The 19084-nt window shown below is 33.7% G+C and overlaps 1 protein-coding gene across 2 annotated transcripts in view; it reads right to left on the bottom strand.

Annotated features, from left to right (window-relative positions):
• The window catches only part of VPS13A (vacuolar protein sorting 13 homolog A), a 106034-nt gene that overhangs the window by 2999 nt on the left and 83951 nt on the right, over positions 1 to 19084 (bottom strand). For both annotated transcript variants that reach the window (XM_041464203.1, XM_041464204.1), the window contains 12 exons: positions 18769 to 18882; positions 17281 to 17426; positions 17080 to 17161; positions 16320 to 16433; positions 15808 to 15883; positions 15544 to 15707; positions 15136 to 15181; positions 14744 to 14867; positions 13698 to 13812; positions 3777 to 3862; positions 3048 to 3171; positions 1630 to 1704 (listed from right to left, as the gene is read on the bottom strand). In XM_041464203.1, the coding sequence (XP_041320137.1) occupies positions 1630 to 1704; positions 3048 to 3171; positions 3777 to 3862; positions 13698 to 13812; positions 14744 to 14867; positions 15136 to 15181; positions 15544 to 15707; positions 15808 to 15883; positions 16320 to 16433; positions 17080 to 17161; positions 17281 to 17426; positions 18769 to 18882 (1266 nt within the window). The remainder of the gene's footprint in view (positions 1 to 1629; positions 1705 to 3047; positions 3172 to 3776; positions 3863 to 13697; positions 13813 to 14743; positions 14868 to 15135; positions 15182 to 15543; positions 15708 to 15807; positions 15884 to 16319; positions 16434 to 17079; positions 17162 to 17280; positions 17427 to 18768; positions 18883 to 19084) is intronic.

Here is a 19084-nt window from a genome sequence, read left to right as displayed (position 1 = left end):
TCTAACATGAAAATGGAGCTGTTTAAGCACCAATATTCAACATTTGATACCATGTCACATTAGACTTGTTTCCTGGTCTACACTTCAAGGAGTAAGATTTGAAAAAAAGAGAAGACAACTTTTAACTCACATCCTGGCTCAGCTTTCATCTACAGCTCTAGACAAATCACTGATGACAACAGAGAAGTGAGGATCACAACAGACAGAAGGCAATAATAGGTTGCAGCAGTGTGATGGGTAATTTAGAAAAAAAGCTTTCTTTAACTATATCTTGTTTCTTTTAAGGAATTTCTACTGGAATGTGGAAATTATTTTCCCAAGAGTATTAAAGAAAAAAAAAAAGGAGGTTTGGGGGAAAGGGCAGTAAGATGAAAATCTAGAGTTGGATATGAAGTTATATCAAGGGTCTGCCATAAAAGGTGTGCATATCGCTTTGAAGAAAGATGAGTGGATTATTATAAATCAGAGCCTGTTACTGTATCAGGTTCTATCCCCTCATTTGAACATTTGTGTTGGTAATTTTGTGAAGCTCCTGGGCCTCTCCAGAAAAATAAACACCCCAATATTTTTGTGAATGGTATATTGGTTATTTTTTACCATTCTTTCCTTTACTTAAGACTTGTGATATATGTAATATGATGTATTAGTTTCCCTTTTTTAATAGTTCCTGATTTAGCTTGAGCATAGATGGGATTCCTCTCCCAGAGAGACTAATGGGCCTCAGCACTGCCTACCCTTGCTCCACACAGCCAAAAAGTAAAAAAACGTGAAACCTCAGTACCTCCAAAGATTACAGGCAAGTGAAATTCAGCACAGGGCCCTTACCTTTCTGAGGTAAGAGTTAACTGCCATCACTTATCTGTAACTAGAAACTACCCTCACAAAGACAAAAGCAACTTAAACTGATGAGAAGATGCAAAAGCAACTTAAACTAATGAGAGAATACAACTTTTGCAAGCTGTCTCAATCCATGATCCCAGGGAACCACGCCCCTCTGAAATATACGCAAGACTCATTCATTTTTTTGGTGAAAATTACTAGCTACACTAGTTAAAAACAAGGCAGAACTTTGACAAGCAACTACCTTCTGGTAGCAGATCTGAACTGTTCCTACTGTCTGTTCCAGTCAAAACTAGTGATGTCAAAATGAAGATGTTATACAGAAAACGTATACAACAATAGCAGCAATATCATATATCACATAAACTACTGATATTTTTATTAATGATTTTCTTCATTCTTCAAAAAACCTATATTTTGAAGAACAGAGAAGTAACACCCCATCCCTGCCCACCAACTGGAACAAAAGTAGGTGTAATTTACAAATAATTTTGGTCTATTAAAATGTACTATTCTAATTCATATTCTGTTTAGTTTTTGTTAGCATTACTGCTTAATCAATCTTTTGTCAGACTGCTGTAATTCAGAAGATTTATGTAGAGACAAGTCTGGTGTTGGAATTGACTATTTTTGAAATTCGGTACTGAGTAGATTATTGCTATTTCCATATCTGTAACAGATATGTAGAAATACTGAATTTTAACTATACATAGTTTCAGGTTAAGAGTATTTCTGTTACACTTTTTAAGTTAAATTTACCACTATATTTTTAATTGTATTTGGCTTTACCTTAGCATCCTCTGGACTTCTAAAATTAATAATTTTTCCAAATTCTTTGGCATGGAAGACAGATTTAACTCGTTCCTAAAAATAAAACCAAAACAGTAATTAAAAAGTGAAGTTAGCTACTTCAGGCTTTAACACCACGATGCTATTTACTATCAAGGCAACTACAATGGTTCAAACAGCCACGTGTACCAAGAACAGTCATCTGAGTATGTTGGTATCACATGCACATACCCCGAGAGAGACCATTTTCTGCATGAAAGCACAGTAGGGTGAATACTCCAGCAGTAACAGACTCCCCTTTTTACCATGGAATCCCTGGTTATATAAGGGTCTATAAACATGTGTAGGAATGGAAGGCAGATAATGTACATGTGGTAACAAAATCCATTACTCCCCAAGGTTTTAATTTGTAATTCTCCTTCAAGTCATTACTTGAGTGGACATTCCACCAATACTGACTTGCAAGTAGTGGACACAGGTAGTGAAAACAGCAACTTAAACTTCAGAAAAAAAAATGTAAGGAGTTATTTGCAAAATACAGTTTTCAACCATAGATTTCAATAAAGAGCATACTGCAGACATGTTAATGGATTCTGAAATGACTGCTGTGAAGGGGTAAAGATGGATATGTTATTCAGCATTGTCTGAAATGGCAGAAATGCTAAGAATTATTTCATCCTGTAAAAGTTCACTTGCAGTCAGAAATCCAGTTTGGCTCTGCCTTTCATGCTCTCTGCAATAGAAACAAATAATCTGAGTGAAAAACTGAATGACGCTGTGCACCATCAAGACTGTCTTGATAACCATATGTGTAAGTACACATGTGCAGCTTATTAAAAACAGAAACAAAATACTGGCAGAGATAATACTGCTTCTTTGGAGGCAGCAATACTACCTCATTGGAGGTCATCTTTCTCCTTATATCCTTTGCCAGCTTACCAGGGAAAAGAATTTTAAGGTTGTTTGTTTTTTTTTTTAAAGAAAACTTGCAACTAAGAGCAACATTCTTCATTTTGTATCAAGAGGGAAAATATGTATGTCATTATGGTCAGTTTTGAAGACAATAAAACCTTATTATATGCCCCAGAGAATGTAATAAAAATATTCTGCAATCCTCTGACTCTTTTCTTGTATCAGCATTTTCCCGACTATGAATACACCATTAACTGGGGAATACAAACAAAAAATTCCTACAGCTCAAGGAAAAATCTCATCTGCAAAGACCAAATCACTATGCTGCTTAAAACAGAGACTAGTTATCTGAGGAGTTAACCCATGTCAAGTTTCAACTCCTTTCTCTGAGTACATCTCAAATACAAAGGAGATCAAGAACTCAGAGGACAATGAGCAGAAATTCAAAGTTCAATTTCATAAACAGTAACTCAAAAAAACAACAAAACATGGTAAGAGTGACATACCTTGGCTTCAATGCGCAATCTTCGACCATCAACGATGAATGGTTCTTTGGTAAATTCATCATAAGTGTATTGCCATTCACATGTCAGCTGTCCAAACGCCCCTTTTGTCACAAATAACACACCACTAGGCACCAGAAAATAAAAGTAGTTTTAAAAATTAATGTAAAAACACTTAGAAGTTATCATGTTACCCTCGCTCTAGTGAATTCTTTGTCATTGCAAAATAGGTTTAATCTCATGATCTCTAACTATACAGCACACTTTCCAAAAGAGTGAGATTTGAAACTCCCTCTAACATTTAAAATACTGCATTTCATAGCAAAACTGTATCACTACTTCAAGTTGTATTTGAGAAGGATGCCTCATACTCCACTGCTAGACATTGACTGTTCCTATATTATCCTTCCTTTCCTTCAATACACCTCCGTAAGTAAATCCCACTGTTCAGTTAATTCTAGCCAAACCCAGTTTATAACAAATCCTTCTCAGCTAAAGAAATCTTAAAATCAGTATTTCTTTCCCTTCTTAAAGAGGAGAAAAATAAAACTGAACACTAAAAACTAAAAACAATGACACTGCTGAAGATTATTACCAGCACACAAGGCATGCCTTCCCCATTATTTTGTCTACATATATGGTGACAGTACAGTTACTGATCACCAATCATCAAGGCATGCACATTTTTATGACTGTTTTAAGTACATATTATTCAGAGTCAAAACTGTTTACCTTTTTGTTACCATTAACAGATCTGTACTGTTGACCATAGCATGTGCAATATATCTGAGTTTTGCAAATCTTCCATTTTCAATTTTCTAAAAGAGATAAAAGTTTTATAGCTTTGAATATGCTAGTAATGTACTAATTTTGTGCTTAAAAGTTATTTATGCTCCAAAAATATAAATTGCAACAAAACACAAAGCATAGACTTTAAATAAAAGGCTACCTTCATTAAGTCAAAATATAACTAACATCTGTAATAGCTAATGTTCATAACTACTTGGTTGCTGTTAATACATCTATGTAAATAGAAATCAATCCTAACCAAAACTGACAAGGAATAATTTCTCTAAAAATATCAGCACTCAGTTTTCTACATACTTCTGGTATACACCGAACTTCTACTAACTAATACATTTCTGAGACAACAAACAAAATAAGGATTCCTTTCCTACTTTATTGCACTGCCTCCAAAACATTGACTAATTAACCCCGAGAATAAATCTATACCTAGCTGTATATAAGCACCATTATCATGTAGACAGTGGGACTAAAAATAATGCACTTGAAGTATGAACTAAACCATTTCCTATAATTAATGTGAATACTGTAGTAGAATATTTTTAATGAGCAATATATTTAAAATATTGATGATAGCAGATTAATAATTTTTTTAAAACAGAAACCCTGTACCTCTCACATGACTTGGTAAGCATTTTATTTCTGATTTCCTGAGCAGTGAGTGATTAAACTAGTGGTTAAATTAATATTGCTGCATCTTTGTTGAGAATAGCAACACAACTGCTTGCATGCTTTCCAGCTGTTACAACTTGGAAGCAACACCAGATTAGAACAAACTAGTATGAAATAAAAAATAGTTTTAACTACAAATATATAGATTCAGATATGTATGCCAAAATTTTTAAGAAGCAGGATGAATTCCACAAGAAGAAATAAGGAACTAAGGGCTTGGAAAATAAGCTTTAAAAAAAAAATTGGAAATGTCTTATTCAAGCTTTATCAAGGCATTGCTCTGCCTCTGAAATGTGTCTCTCCCTGCCTCTTGTATTAGAAGCTTCAACCTAAATAAATAAATGACTGAAAAAACCTCTCTAAAAGGTAGCACCTACTACATTCCAGTACATAACACACTGGATGTTTAGAAGACAAAGGAGGCTGTATGGACAAACTATGGACAGCATGGATAGGATACCCGATCCACAGGTCAGGCTACTGGTCTACTAGGTCTGTATACTGATGGCCTTTCATTAGTAGTCTAGACAGAATGACAGAGAAATGGCAGAGAGGGCTGACAAGAACTTAAAGAAACATGTGGAAAGAGCAAGGGTGGTTCAGAATAGGTATAAAATACACTAAACTTCACTTAACTGCAAGACACTTTGACAATTGACACAAATTAGTCTTACTGACCAAACATATAAATATCACACAGAATGAAGTGTATCTCTGTTCTATTCAAAGTAAGTATAGGCAAAAACATTTATAAATTTAGCCTTATTAGGATGGAGAGGATTTTCCATGTTGGAGAAAGTAACCTTATGCTTTGCATAGCATAGAAGTAAGGCTCTCAATCCAAATATTAATTCCCTTTAAGTGGGATTTAGGAAAGGGGCGTTACCTTTTTCTGTCTTCTGATTAGATTGCTAACTAATTTTCAGCTAGTCATGTCCCTCTGCTGTAACTTGCTTAGCTTACAGATAACAAATTGGGAATCGTGAAAATTATTATGGAAGTACAGTACTTCAATTATCGCACAAGTGACAACCTTAAACAAAAGCTATTTAAACATATACCAAATTCCACAAAAAGTGTTTCATTCTATAAGATTCCCAAACATGTGACTCATGGAGAACAAAAGCATTGTTGCCATGTGGCACACACTGAGATAACTAGCCCACATTGTTAGCTATGAGTCAAAAATCATAAACTGTGTTTATAGTTTTGTAGACAACAGGAGTTAATTGGGAAATAAAACACAAGTAAATTCTGCACTGACTATTTATAAAGGGAACAAACACTTGCTAATGCTAAGCACTAAATACTTTTAAATTTTCTGCCTTTGGATTTTTCTACCTTTTATTTTCAAGCTTTATCCCTTTTAGCATTAGACTTTTACCTATTCATTAGGAAATACATCATAGAGGGAGACTGCTGACAATTCTTGTAACAAGCTCAGTACTACACTTTGCTACCAAAGTGCCTTATACAACTCAAACATAAAACGATATACAATTGATCACTCAATACAGATGCATAAGTAGTTCTTAAAAATTTTATGGTATGTAGCTATTGTTTGGAGAAAGACAGCAACTTGGACCACTGTTTGGTGATGCAAAACTATGAAAGGTAACATTAATCAGTCATTCTTTGTTCAACGTTAGTTTCAACACTGGAAGAAAACACAAATCTTCAAAATGCAATGTCTGTATTTCAAATTAAAAACATTTTCATCACCTGATTAAGTATATGCAGATCAATTAAAAAAAGACACTCCAGAAGCTGTGAACATGAGGTAACACAAGAAGAGATCCCCTCCTTTGCAAATTCTTACCCGTAGTACGATTACTTAAATGCCACTGCAATAATCTAACAGTAAAAGTGATCAGTTATGCAAATATATGCAAATATGCTCAAGTGGTCTTAAAAGTGGTATCTCTGCACTTGGAGATTCCTAATCACACCACACCCTCTTAATGTAATGAGAAGCAAGCCAAGAGGCCTTTGACAAAGTTAGAAATGACACAGAGCAAAATTAAATAGTGGAGGCAAAAATTAAAATCTATTAATCTTCTGGTAATAGTTCTAAAAAATACTATTAGTATGTGTGATACTTCAGTCAGAATGTTTGACAACCTTCTTGAACTCACTCACATGAAACAGTATGTAAAAAAATACTGAAAAGGCTGTTACTGCTTAAAAAGTGGTTGTAAGCCTGCTGTTCTCTTTTGATGTTCAAATTAACTTTCACCTGGACTACCAGCGAATTTCCCTATGAACTGGTTACTGTCCAAATGTGTGAATTCTGAAGGCAATCCACTGTCGTTGCTAGAAACTCCAACCCTGAATGCATCTTTCAGCTCAAATTATAAGGTAACTTTTTCAAAAGTTGTAGAATTGCTAATTTCAGCAGGCTAACCTGGTATTATTACCTATCCAGTCTTCCCCACAGAAACATTTAATAGTTCTAAGCAGTTCCTAGATGACTTCTTAGATGTAGCTTGAATGTGTGAAAAAGGGGGAAACTGTTAAAGAAAAAGTAACATGTAAAACATTCATTTTTCCATGAAAAATTCTTTCATCATTTATGAATAATAACTACCAATAATCCTTTATTACCTCCTTCCTCATTTCAGTTATCCTAATGTGCAATGGCATTACACAAAATGCAAAGCAATGCACAATGTCTATGATGTGTTAATATCTGTATTCAGATTCCATTTAGCCATGCTGAATAGTAACTCCAAAATCTACCTGGTTTTATTAAAATCAGTGGGAATTTGTAGTCATTTAACATTTAAATCTAAGGCCACAGCAATTAAAAGACAATTAAAATTAGGACAGCAGCTTTCTTTCAGAATGCAAAACTTCTATTTCACAGCAGAAATATAAATTGCCTATGCTGACTGGCAGAATTATCTTAATAAATTTTTGATCTGAATACAGAGGAGAATTTTTTGATCAGCTGAAATGGAGAAACCATACTGATCTACACTTTCATCTAGATGTTCTGTTTCCTGCCAATACAACCAAAACTCTTGGGTTCATACCATTTGATACATGATTACAGTATCAGCAGAGAAGTTAAAGAATATTGTCTTCACACTTCAGTCACAGTAAAGTTAAAATGAAATTGAGTAATGCAAGCTTCCATATTCCTCTGGAACAACTGGTGTCAGCTGGTTTCAGACAGCTTCCCATAACTGTCTTCTATTTGGGATTGGGCAATGCTATGTAATAGTATCCAAATGTTGCATATTTAAGTGGTAAGGATCCTGCTTTTTCCTTTAACCTAGACAAACAAAATTTTCCAAAGCAGGACCAGATCATGGTATCTGTGACTCAGTACTAAGAGACCAACAAACTAGATGGTATGCATGAGTACCTGGTGAGAATCTGGACAATGTCAAATAAAAATGAAGTTATTTTGAACTTCATAAAGAATGTAATTTTGCAAAGTGAAACCTTAGTTTTAGGGTACTTCAGGATAAGGATGTTTATGTTTTGATTTTAAACCAAGCTCAAGAGCAGTGAGGGAAAGACAGCAAGGATTAGCATGACATACTTTTCTCCTCAGATGTTCTTCCTGGCAGACCAAAATGTGAATATGAAGGAACAAGAGCCTTCTCAAATCACTTCAACATCCTACCTGATACGAAGCTCATGACCAAAAAGAATCAGTAAACCAAAAGCTGAATACCTCCAATAAAAGAGGATACGGTATGGAAGCACAGCTTTGAATGACTGTCTTCTCTGAAGCAACATAATTATGCAGCAACCTTATACAACACAGTATAAGCATCTTCACAAACTCCCAAGTTATAAAATAAAATTTAAAATAATAGTAACAAAAATAGTTTGCATATGTTTTGAGGTTGGGTAGACACTGACACAGAGAACCAGCGACTGCATGGCGCAACTGCTAATGACTTAGCTTCAAAAGCACAAAATCAGTCTTTCATCTTTATTCCCTGGCAGGGCCAAGACCTCGCAGGTCTGTTGCTTCTGGAAATATTTCTAATAACAATTTATGCACAAACAGTCTATTAAATGATCCCTGAAACTGTCTAAAGTATCCCCTGGCAATGACCTATGTCTACGGAGCATCTTGAGAAAACCAGACCACCAGAGAGGCCTGAACAAAAGGGATGTACTGGATATGCTCAAAGGTAAAGACCACAGCCAGTTATTCACCTCAGCAAGGAGGAAATTATACAAGTCACTGTAAGAGTAAAACTGAACTCTTGTGAAAGGCTGCATTGTCAATTTGCCAACAGCACAAAATTTAGCAATTTGAGACAAAAGGAGGGCACTTAGACCTGGAGTTTACAGGGACAGTACTGGACTTCAAATTCAGTTCAGCAGTTAAAAAGGGATAGGATGGCAGAATTATGAAGCCAAAAGTTCAACTGTTAAAATACTTTAAATTGAATTTTAAAAAATCCCTAAAGAAAATAATCTCTACATGTTTCAGCGTTTTGTTTTAGCTCTGGGGATTTTTCTATCCTGAAAGAACATCAGTTTCTGCTATTAGTTTTCACAGCTTTTTGTCCCATCACCTAAAGAGAATGTAAGTACTAATATCCCAGATGATAAAATTTTTTATTATCCCAAATCTCCATATTCACAGATCCAATTTATTTATTTTTCTATGAAATATGAAAAAGAAATAAATGTATGTTCAGAGAAGTCTAGACTCAAGAGAGAGTCTTGTAGAAAATTACTATCTTTTTAACACAAAAATTTCAAAAACAGAAAAATAGAACTATACTCCATCAAAGAGATAAAATATTCTAGGACATATGAACATATTTGCCCACTCCAACTGGAGTTGTTAGTTTTGTTGGGCTTTTTTTTTTTTTTTAGTTAACATTCTGTAACTGTTTAATCTAGCAAGTAAAGAACAAATTATTTTCATTTATACTGCACTGTAATTTGAATTAGTAATATCTGACCCAGAAATACTACCATTCATGTACTAATTTTACCTGCATTTTCTGCATACACTTGCAAGATTTTAAGTCAAAAAAATTTAAAACCTAGGTCAATTTTGGTCAAAAAATTATGAAATTTCTAATGCATTTTCTAGTAAGATTGGTCATTACAAAAGAAAAACAATTTTATAGAACAAAAAAACAAATTGCAGTAAAGCAGGGCAAAGAAAAATTATAATGTTAAGTAACATTATTCCAAATTTTCAAAACCTAGTAAAGTTAATTAAATGTCACAGTAACCTTTACATTATGTTATACCAACAATTTCCTCAACTTTTTGACATCATGTGTCCTTTTTCAGAACTGAAGATCAAAATTATTTCCTACGTTCTTCAATGAAATATGGGAGATCCATTTGTTCCTGAAACATCCAAAATCCTTCCCACAATGTTTCAGGCAGTAACACACTGCAACAGAGCCTTTCATCTGTTTCTGCAAGGCATCCTTTTGAGGTGACAGCATTATAATACAAACAGGAACACATGACCTGTAGCAATCACAAGCATCATCAATTTCAGCTAAAACCATGTCCCAGACTTAGTCCCCCTTTTTCTCTGTGACATTAAGGGCAAAGGGTAACTGCCCAAGAGATCAACTGGTACAGCAGTTTTTGAATGCACAGTGCCAGAATAAGCAATCTTAACAATTTTAATGGTTCCTCCCCCAGAATTTTAATAAATGGAAGCCAACAGACAATGAAAGACATAACATTACCTCATAGAATATGCAAACATTTCAGAAGCTCTTGTTGTTTTAGAGCAATGCCAACTGCTCAGATGGTGGCAGAAGAATTAATTCTCATTATAATACTTACTGGTACAGAATTATCTATTACAAGGTATCTTTAAAGTGCAACACAAAAACCTGAATTTAGTAACAAACCACAGAAAAAGATCAAGAAAACTGTGCAAGCATTTCTGTGAATATAGAATAAACACTTTTTTAAGAAATAAGAAACTTGTAAAGGTATTTGGTAGAATTTATAATACCAAATTGTATTCAATCAGTGTTCACACTTTCCCCCCTCATCCCCCCAATGTCTAGGTAAATAAAAAACTAAACACTTTTGCATATTAGGTATGTTTTATTACACAATGTCTTGAAGAACTACGGGTATTGTTTTACATCTGTCTGTGCTTTTTACATGGAGTTTAGTCTTGGGGCAGATTTACTTTTTTTTGTTGTTATGAAAATAAAAATACTGACTTATGAAACAAATAATTTATAGTCAAAATAAAAACCAAAATAAACTGTCATTTCACATGTTTAAGGATACCAAAAGTTACACAAAATAAGTATTAAAAATCATGGTAAAACAAAGGATAAATGAAAACCAAAAAGTATATGATAACGTTTCTTGAAAAATGTATGTATTTTATCTATTAAATATCTTTATAAGCCATTTAGTGTTCTCACACTATCTAGTTCCAGGAAACAAGAGAAACAATGTTGGAACAGAACAGATGAATCCATTTTAGATATACTTTAGACATGTTTATTGTTAAGAAGAAAATCAGACAAAATACTTTCAAAATAGTAATTGAATAAAACAGTCAAACAGCATTTTAACACCAATAAGGACTGTACAAATCAGTAAAGTTTTACTAAACACATTTAAAGCAATAGTAAATAAACCCTCTTAAACACTTATATAAATGCAAAAAACATTAAACACAGCTGATAAAAATACATCTGGAAATAAACTCTAAGTCACGGTATTACTTATTTCTTCATATTATTCAATACTATTTTACCTAATGTCTGGGTTTATCTGTAAGACTGTCTTTATTATATTATTTGCTTGTTTGCCTAGCAGTCATCATCATACATTTTATTATCCCCACGTTTTTTCCACAGTTTAAAAGGTAAGAATTTAGTATCACAAAACCCCGATTTCTCAGCGGGAATTATAGCAGCAACAATTAAAATTTAAAGGTCAAAAGAATGTGACAAAGGCCATGTATATCTGTTACAATCCACATTATCCTAACTGTCATCATCATCACTACTACTGTGAGCCATAATCCACTCTTTGTAGGCCTGCCTTTTCTGAAAGCATGGTAAGGGAAGAAGAAAGCAGAAGTATTAGTTTAAAAGTACTAGTTTGCCTGGCAAGTTTGTTAATTATAGCAAAATAAAACCACAGAAAACAGAAATTCTGATGTAACATCCTAAGTTTAGGGCACAGTATCAGCACACAAAATAACCTATATCCTATTTCCTTTGATCAGCACATACAATTTCTAAATTACCAAAATAAGTTTTATTCCAACCTAATCCTGCAATCTGTTGAAAAGCTACAATACAGTGACCACAGTGTGACCAGTCACCAGACCTGTATGCAAAGAAGCATTGCAAAAGGGGAGAGAAATATTTTTATCCATAAGAAAATATTCTATTCAAACTCTTTGAAATAGTGGACATGCACTACACTGAGACTCATGCAAAACAAAGTAACAGCTCTAGAACCACAAACACTAAGAACCAAAAACATTAGTATACTTAAGGGGTAAATTAAAACACCAAATATCTTATAGCAGAACTTAACGGCTGAGAAAAAAATTGCAAATCTCTATTTTCTTATTTGACTGTCTACAGGAAGAGCTGTCTACTCTGCTTGGAGCTCTGAAAACATTTCTTCAAAAGTAATTATGCCTTAGAATCATCAATATCAAAAACTAATATGAATCTAACAATCCTTCAGTTTTAGTGACATTCAAATGGTGGCTCCCATCACAAAATATCAAAGGCATTACACAAGGCCACACCTTAGTGTATTTTAAGTTGGATAATGGAAGGTACTGCACTCAGCCATACAATACAGAAAAATTAAAATTACATGTTACCTGGCAGCTTTTTGTAAAGGCGTCTCAGAAAAAATCCCCACAATATAAAAATGTACAAATTTAAGAAGCAAAAGCAATGTAGAGTTAGCTTATTACAGCTGACTGTTTGCTAGCATTTGTTTTAACAATATACTTTAAAACAGACAAGGGGATGTTTGAAAATTTATTTTAACAAAAAGAGGATAAAGGTTAGTAACAAATTTATGCTATCCATCAGTAGCAGCTTCTAACTCCCAGAGGGCAGAGGGTAGTTAAGGCTTTATAACACCAGTTATAAATTCGAGAGCGCAGGTTAAAGCCATCTCATTTAAAGAAAGGCACAGGTACAGTATTTCTTATCAAAGCACTTTCACAGCTGGCTGAACTACATGACCAGTGAATGGAACAATGAACATAGCTAAGGTGTCCCCAACAGATCAATCCTGTTCTAACAAAAAATTAATAAGAAACTAATGAAATGCAGGAGAAACAGAAAAAAGAGTGGAACTCAACATGGAACAAACAGCTGTAGCAATAATCAAAATTAGTAACAAAATGCTCTCCAAAGGCTACTACATTCTTATTTACTTCTCCAGAAAGGTCATTCCGGTATGACATTTTTGTAGCACAGTGTGAATCCTTACATGCATATTTCTTTAATTCTGTTTAAATTTAAGCAATCACTAATTACTACTTTATTTGTTATGGTTGAACATTTCTAGAAAGAAGTTTTATTTCTAACAAAAGAAAAAAACAAACTCATTAAGCTGTGTGCGTCACAACTGAAATTATTTCCCTTTCTGAGGGGAATTTTTTGAGTCAAATTTGCTTAAATGGCAGATGAATCATTAAAAAGTAAGGGCTGTTCAGCATATACTTCCTGCAAACAGTATTCCATTTCAGAACTGTTTATGTTCTTTCAAAGGATTCATTATGACATAAAGAACTATTTCTAAGTGTCTTTAAAATGCTGTTTTACATAAAATTGAGACTTAAAAATCACTGTTTAAGCTATGTATTATAAAATTACTGAAAAAACTATATGTATTTATCAACAATTTTCACCAAAAAAAAATTAAAGGCATAAAACTTTTCATTTGCAAATATAAACATTTTTCTTTCTTCAGAATGCTCTGTTCATAAACTTTTATAGATATACTGATCTACTTTATGGTGTCTTCCTCAAAAATTGTACCACAGCAGCCAAATCCCCAATGTGGTTACATGCCTAAGAAATTAAATTAAATTCTTGACTACTGAGTTACTAGGTAAGAAGTGAATGGGAATTGAGGAAGAGGGAAATTTTAAAGTATTTATTTCTACGTAAGATGAGTTTAAATTTATGTCAAAAATTTATCTTTCATTTTCTTCACCTGTAACATTTGACTTCCAGTTCCATCTCTTAATCTGTAAGGTCTAATAACTCCATCTTCACCAAAGAAACGAGGTGGTCTCAGGCTTATCACATCTTCTGATGAATCTGCAACCCTGACAAAGCAGAAAATTTAAGATATGTATGAATGTCTCTACTCAACTGTACTATTCAGCTAAGGAACTAAGTTATTTTGTATACAAGTTAAATTCAAGCACTTGTATAACAACTATTGTTGTCTGTATATGCATTTTGGCATAGTAACACACATTACATAAAACAGCAACAGACTCAGAAATCTATTTCCAAGAATAACAATTATCAAATTAGATGGCACAGAGCAGGACATATCTGCAAATACTTATCAGTGCCTAACTACTGCACTTCAAAACTTCAAAAGTAAAGACAATAGAATAGAACTGTACCATATTTCACTCTGATATTTTTCTTGCATTTCTCTGCTAAAAAACTTGAACATGAAAACAAAAGAGACTGGCATTCTTCTGGTAACAGAAGTGATCCAGCTCACTAAGAACATGGCCACTGAACAATTGTATTTAAAATTACTAAGTGCCTTTTCAAAACACTGTCTCCTCCTTCATTGCACATAACAGTGTGGAATAATCTTCATCAATGAATTTATTAAAGTGTAACTATCCCAAGATTTAAATGCAGTCTTATCACAGTTCTGAGACTGACATCATTTAGTGATCTTGGAACATATTTCATAAAGCAGTAATAACACATAAAGTAACTTTGAAAGCATCTGAGAAGTCCCTTTTTTTCCTGCTTATATGGGGTAAAAGTTAAAAATCATCAGCTAAAGGAAGTCTGATTGCTGAGATATTTAAAATAGTTTTTTCAGTAATGCTAGAAATACCTAAGATTTGTGTCTGTTTTTTTTTAATTATATCAAGTAGGCATTTTGTTAGAGCCACCTATTTATTACGTAAATAACTTAGAAGTGATACAAAGACACAAGGTACTACTAGTATTACTATTGTCTCTTTCATGTCACATGATATTCTGTACAATTATTTTACTTACTTTTTAATACCCTGAAACGTGCTGCTTGCCATATCTATGATTCCACCAGTGGGCCTCGCTACTGCTCCAACTAAGCCTTTTCCAACACCTTTGAAAAAACCAGCTGCTCCTTCTTCTTGAGCTCCTAAAAAGCATTAAAAAGAGTAAATCATTATAAACCACAGAGCTTCTCTTAAAGTCTTAACAAGTTTTATTACCATTTAATTACAAATCTTACTTGATATACAACTAAGTAGTCTCCACACAAAGTTAATGTAAACAATGTTTAAACTGTAAGTCAGCAGGAATATAAAATCTTGACAAAGAGTTTTATAAATCTGATTTACAACAGCTCATCAAATATCAAGAATTTACCATTGTGTGAACAGTTAATGCATCAAGACCAAACTTACCTCTTATTGGTTTTGTAACTATTCCTGTTATGCCACTGACAAAACCCTACCAGGATAAACAAAACAGACATTACAAATATGCTTCCATACAATATTTTTCATTTTTAACATTTTTCTTTATACTTCATTGGAGAATAGCCTCAAAGTACATGTGTTGGGAGTATTCCAGAATTCACTACAAGCCAACAGAATTAGAGGCACCTGCTTCACACTTTTCTACCCTCTTGCATTTTTCTATAAATCTGTCACGTGACTGTAGCTACACACCTGCAAAACCAAAATTAAAATTAAGAAACTAACAAAAAACTAACTAAACTAAATTGAAAACCAACAACTCTCTGGCGAATACAACAAGCGCCTAGTACTCTTGCCTGCATAAAATTAATTCATTTTTGTTTTCCTCCTTACAGAAACTAGTCCTTTTCCACCACGAGTGATACCCTCTCGCAGACCAGTGGGTTGTTTATTCATGGCTTCTCTCCTTTTTTGCTGGTAATCTTCATCCATAGTTATTGCAGCTACTCCTTTTGCCATAGCACCTGTGATTCTTGAGGCAGCTCCTGCTAATCCACCTATTGGAATATAAACCAAATTAAAATTCTGATGCAATTTACAAACACTCACCTCTATTGTTGACTATTAGGCAAATACCATCACAGCACTGAAACTTACCAACAGCTCCCCCTACCAGTGCTTTAAGTCCTAGTGCCATTCCTTCTATAAATTCCTCAGGACCCTGGATGGCTCCCTATGACAAAAAAAGGATACTCATAATGAGCTTTGAATAGAATGCACTATGTATTTTTAAATCTTACATTTTTATTGGGATTTATATGTAACAAAGAGGAAAACAGGATGACACTGAGTGATAAAGTGTGAAAACACTCACAAAAGCTCCTGTGACAGAAAGACAGACAATTTTAGAATATTAATTAATTCCCTAAGTCTGCTTATTTTAAGGAGAAGAGAAAAAATTATTTTAAGGTATGAACTGTACGAAATGGCCTTTTAGTAGTTAAGTTAAGTAGACGTCTCTGTTTTTTATACTCTCACTTGAGTTTTCCAGGCATTTGCACTTGAAATTTTCAATTCTCAATCTAAATTTAAACTCAGAAATGTATTAATACAGATTTTCAATATAATGTCTATCTATCTACTTGCAAAAGGGGAGCAGAGAATTTTACCTGGTATGGTTCATAGAAAAAAGCTTCTACGCCTTCTGACAAGCCTCTTATGAATCCAAATGGATTACCCAACACATCAAGGCCAAGAATAAGAATATACATCTGTTTAATAGCCTAAAGTGAAAATAGGTATTAGTGAAAATATTGCCCACATTACACTAAAACAAAGGCAAACAGTGTAGTATCTCAGATTAAAACAGGGAAAGAAACATTACTTCAATATAAAAACCACAAAATTGTCCAGAAAAGTAGAGGTAATTATACTAAAAAGATGAGAAGATCAGTGAGTAAACCATATTATGTCAGCCAAGAAACAACAGTACTTAAAAGCATTTCACTAGCCCCTTATTATTAATGATGGATGGAGAGGACTAATTCTTTTATGCAAAAGTATTTTTGTTGGACTCTCTCCACTGGATGGCAGGACTTTCAACAGTACACAAAAAAGCCAAGAAGGAACAATGATTTGAATAGTACTAATGTCCAAGAAATTGCATTAGTATTTTAATGCCAATCATGTTCTATCAGAGCTCCATTGTGTTTGCTTCCCGTCTATTCCAGCAAGTTGTTTTGCTATCCACGCCCCTTGGCAAGGCAATAAAATCCTATTAATGAGTAATTGGTTTGTATTAATTTATTTAACCTTTGTACATAAATACAAGGACAAAAGTAAATTTTATTTTGTTTAATAGAATGAAAGGGCACAGTAGCAGTTTCAAAATAAAAATTTATTGGAATATTGACATTTTCTTATTCTCACCTGTTTTGAATAATGCCTTACAACTGCTGATTGGAGCTGCTGTGTAGTACAGAAGTGATACCTGAGCTCAAAGAATGCCAATCTAAAGAAAGAGACAGGAGAAAAAGTAAATCCTTACTATGAAGAACAAAATAAAACTCAACATACGTAAAATTGGTAGAATCTTTGTGAGTGATTTTTACATTCTTATTTTTAACTTACTTAAAAACAATATCTTGTACGTCTGTAAGGGTGGCCCCTATACTCTTCAGCAGGAGATTCAAGGACTGAAATGGTATCAATTCATTCTTTCTTTCTTCTTTGTTACTATCTTCTCCACCCGTACTGAGTGAAAAGCTCAAGTGTAACTGAAGGATAAAAACAAGATTGGGAAATAAAATGGTTAGTTGTTAGATGTACACTATTTCTATCTTTATAATCTTTTAGATTATTTAAAAATTGAGTTAGGATATTTCTAGTCTGACTGAAACCAGTCTGACTTTGTAACAGAACACGCAAATACATAATGTAAGCCAAAAAAAGCCCATTGACATTTAAAGCCAAAGTGAAGAATTTAAACTACCTTTAAGAAAACAAGAACTTGAAACTGCTTACTTCTGTTTTCAGAGATGGTCTCCAGATTCTTTCAGCTTTAATTTAGATTACTAACTCACTTTTAAAACAATTAGTTTGTCTAAGTTATACCCAAAATCAAAGCAGACAGAAAATGACAACACAGCATAGTGTCCAAGCAAGAATGTTATATAAAAGCTTGAAAACAAATAATTACTAACACAAGTTTTGCAGGTGCCAAGTAATTGCTGGAATATGCATACAGGAAAAATCCTACCTGTGCACACCTGAAATAACTAAAGCATTTGTTTCAAAGAAATCATAAAGGAACAACAGTCAGGAAAATTGCTGAAATGGCTTGCATGGCACAAAATGGTAGAAATCTATCCAGCCATTTTCAAAATCAGATTAAAGGAAGTTATGACTCTCTGAAGACAATATCATGCAACATTCATTATGCTATAACAGAGCTTAACTGTAGATCATTTATTCATAACTGTAGCATACAGAGCTTAACTGTAGCTGTGCGATACACAGCTTACCTTGCAGAATCATTGTCACTCAATCCACAACCACTAAGACTAACCTTTTGCTAAAAACTCAAGCCCATTTATTCCATCCTATTTCCCCCCTGCATTTTTTCTTGTCAAATATAATTTCTAACATCTCACAAGTTACTGCGAAGAGGTGCAACTCAAATCATTCTTCAATCTACTTCCCATGGATAGATGGGAGACTCTCTTAACAACTGTTACAGAGCCCATAAAGTCCTGTCACAGTTGTAATAATGTCAGCTGCACACTAATCTCCTACCCTGGCTACGCATGTTTTTTAGAAATTATGTTATTTTCCAATCCATAATACCCTGTGTGCATGCAAACAAGAGCATTTTGCAAGGAATTCGTAAATAATAAAATGAAAAAAAATTACTCATAAAGTAAAGCCATAGGAATACAACAGTTAGTGGTTACAATGAAAATACTTGCATGGCCCTCTTTCTCTAAAATCAGCTGTTTCAATCTTTATTTCCAGTGCCTACTATCCCGCATGAGACAAAAAATTTTCAGAGAGCAAACTCAGTCTATAATGCTAAATTAAAGGAATACCTTAATTACCTAATGTTAATTAAAGGAATACCTTAATTGGAGAGATATGGAAGTATTCATACAAGCTAATTTGTGACGTATCCATTGATGACACACTCATTAGTTCTTCTTGAAGAGATTCAACATCCTTTTTGAAAAGTTCTAGCTGTAAATGCATTTGAAAAAGATATGTCTTCAAAATTTGGACTATATAAAACTACTAGTCATTTGTAACTGATACCATATATTGACTAATACTACTTATACTCTCTCATGTACAAACTCCTCTCACTGTCCCTGTACTATAACATTTAAAGCCTTCTTTGCATAGCATACAGAATGAGCATAAAGGAAGGAGTCTACTGTCT

This window comes from Pyrgilauda ruficollis, unplaced genomic scaffold (genome assembly GCF_017590135.1).
Source record: "Pyrgilauda ruficollis isolate IOZ18807 unplaced genomic scaffold, ASM1759013v1 scaffold174, whole genome shotgun sequence".
Classification (NCBI taxonomy): domain Eukaryota; kingdom Metazoa; phylum Chordata; class Aves; order Passeriformes; family Passeridae; genus Pyrgilauda; species Pyrgilauda ruficollis.
The sequence above is the reverse complement of the archived record's forward strand: the minus strand, read 5'-3'. Positions and strand labels throughout refer to the sequence as shown.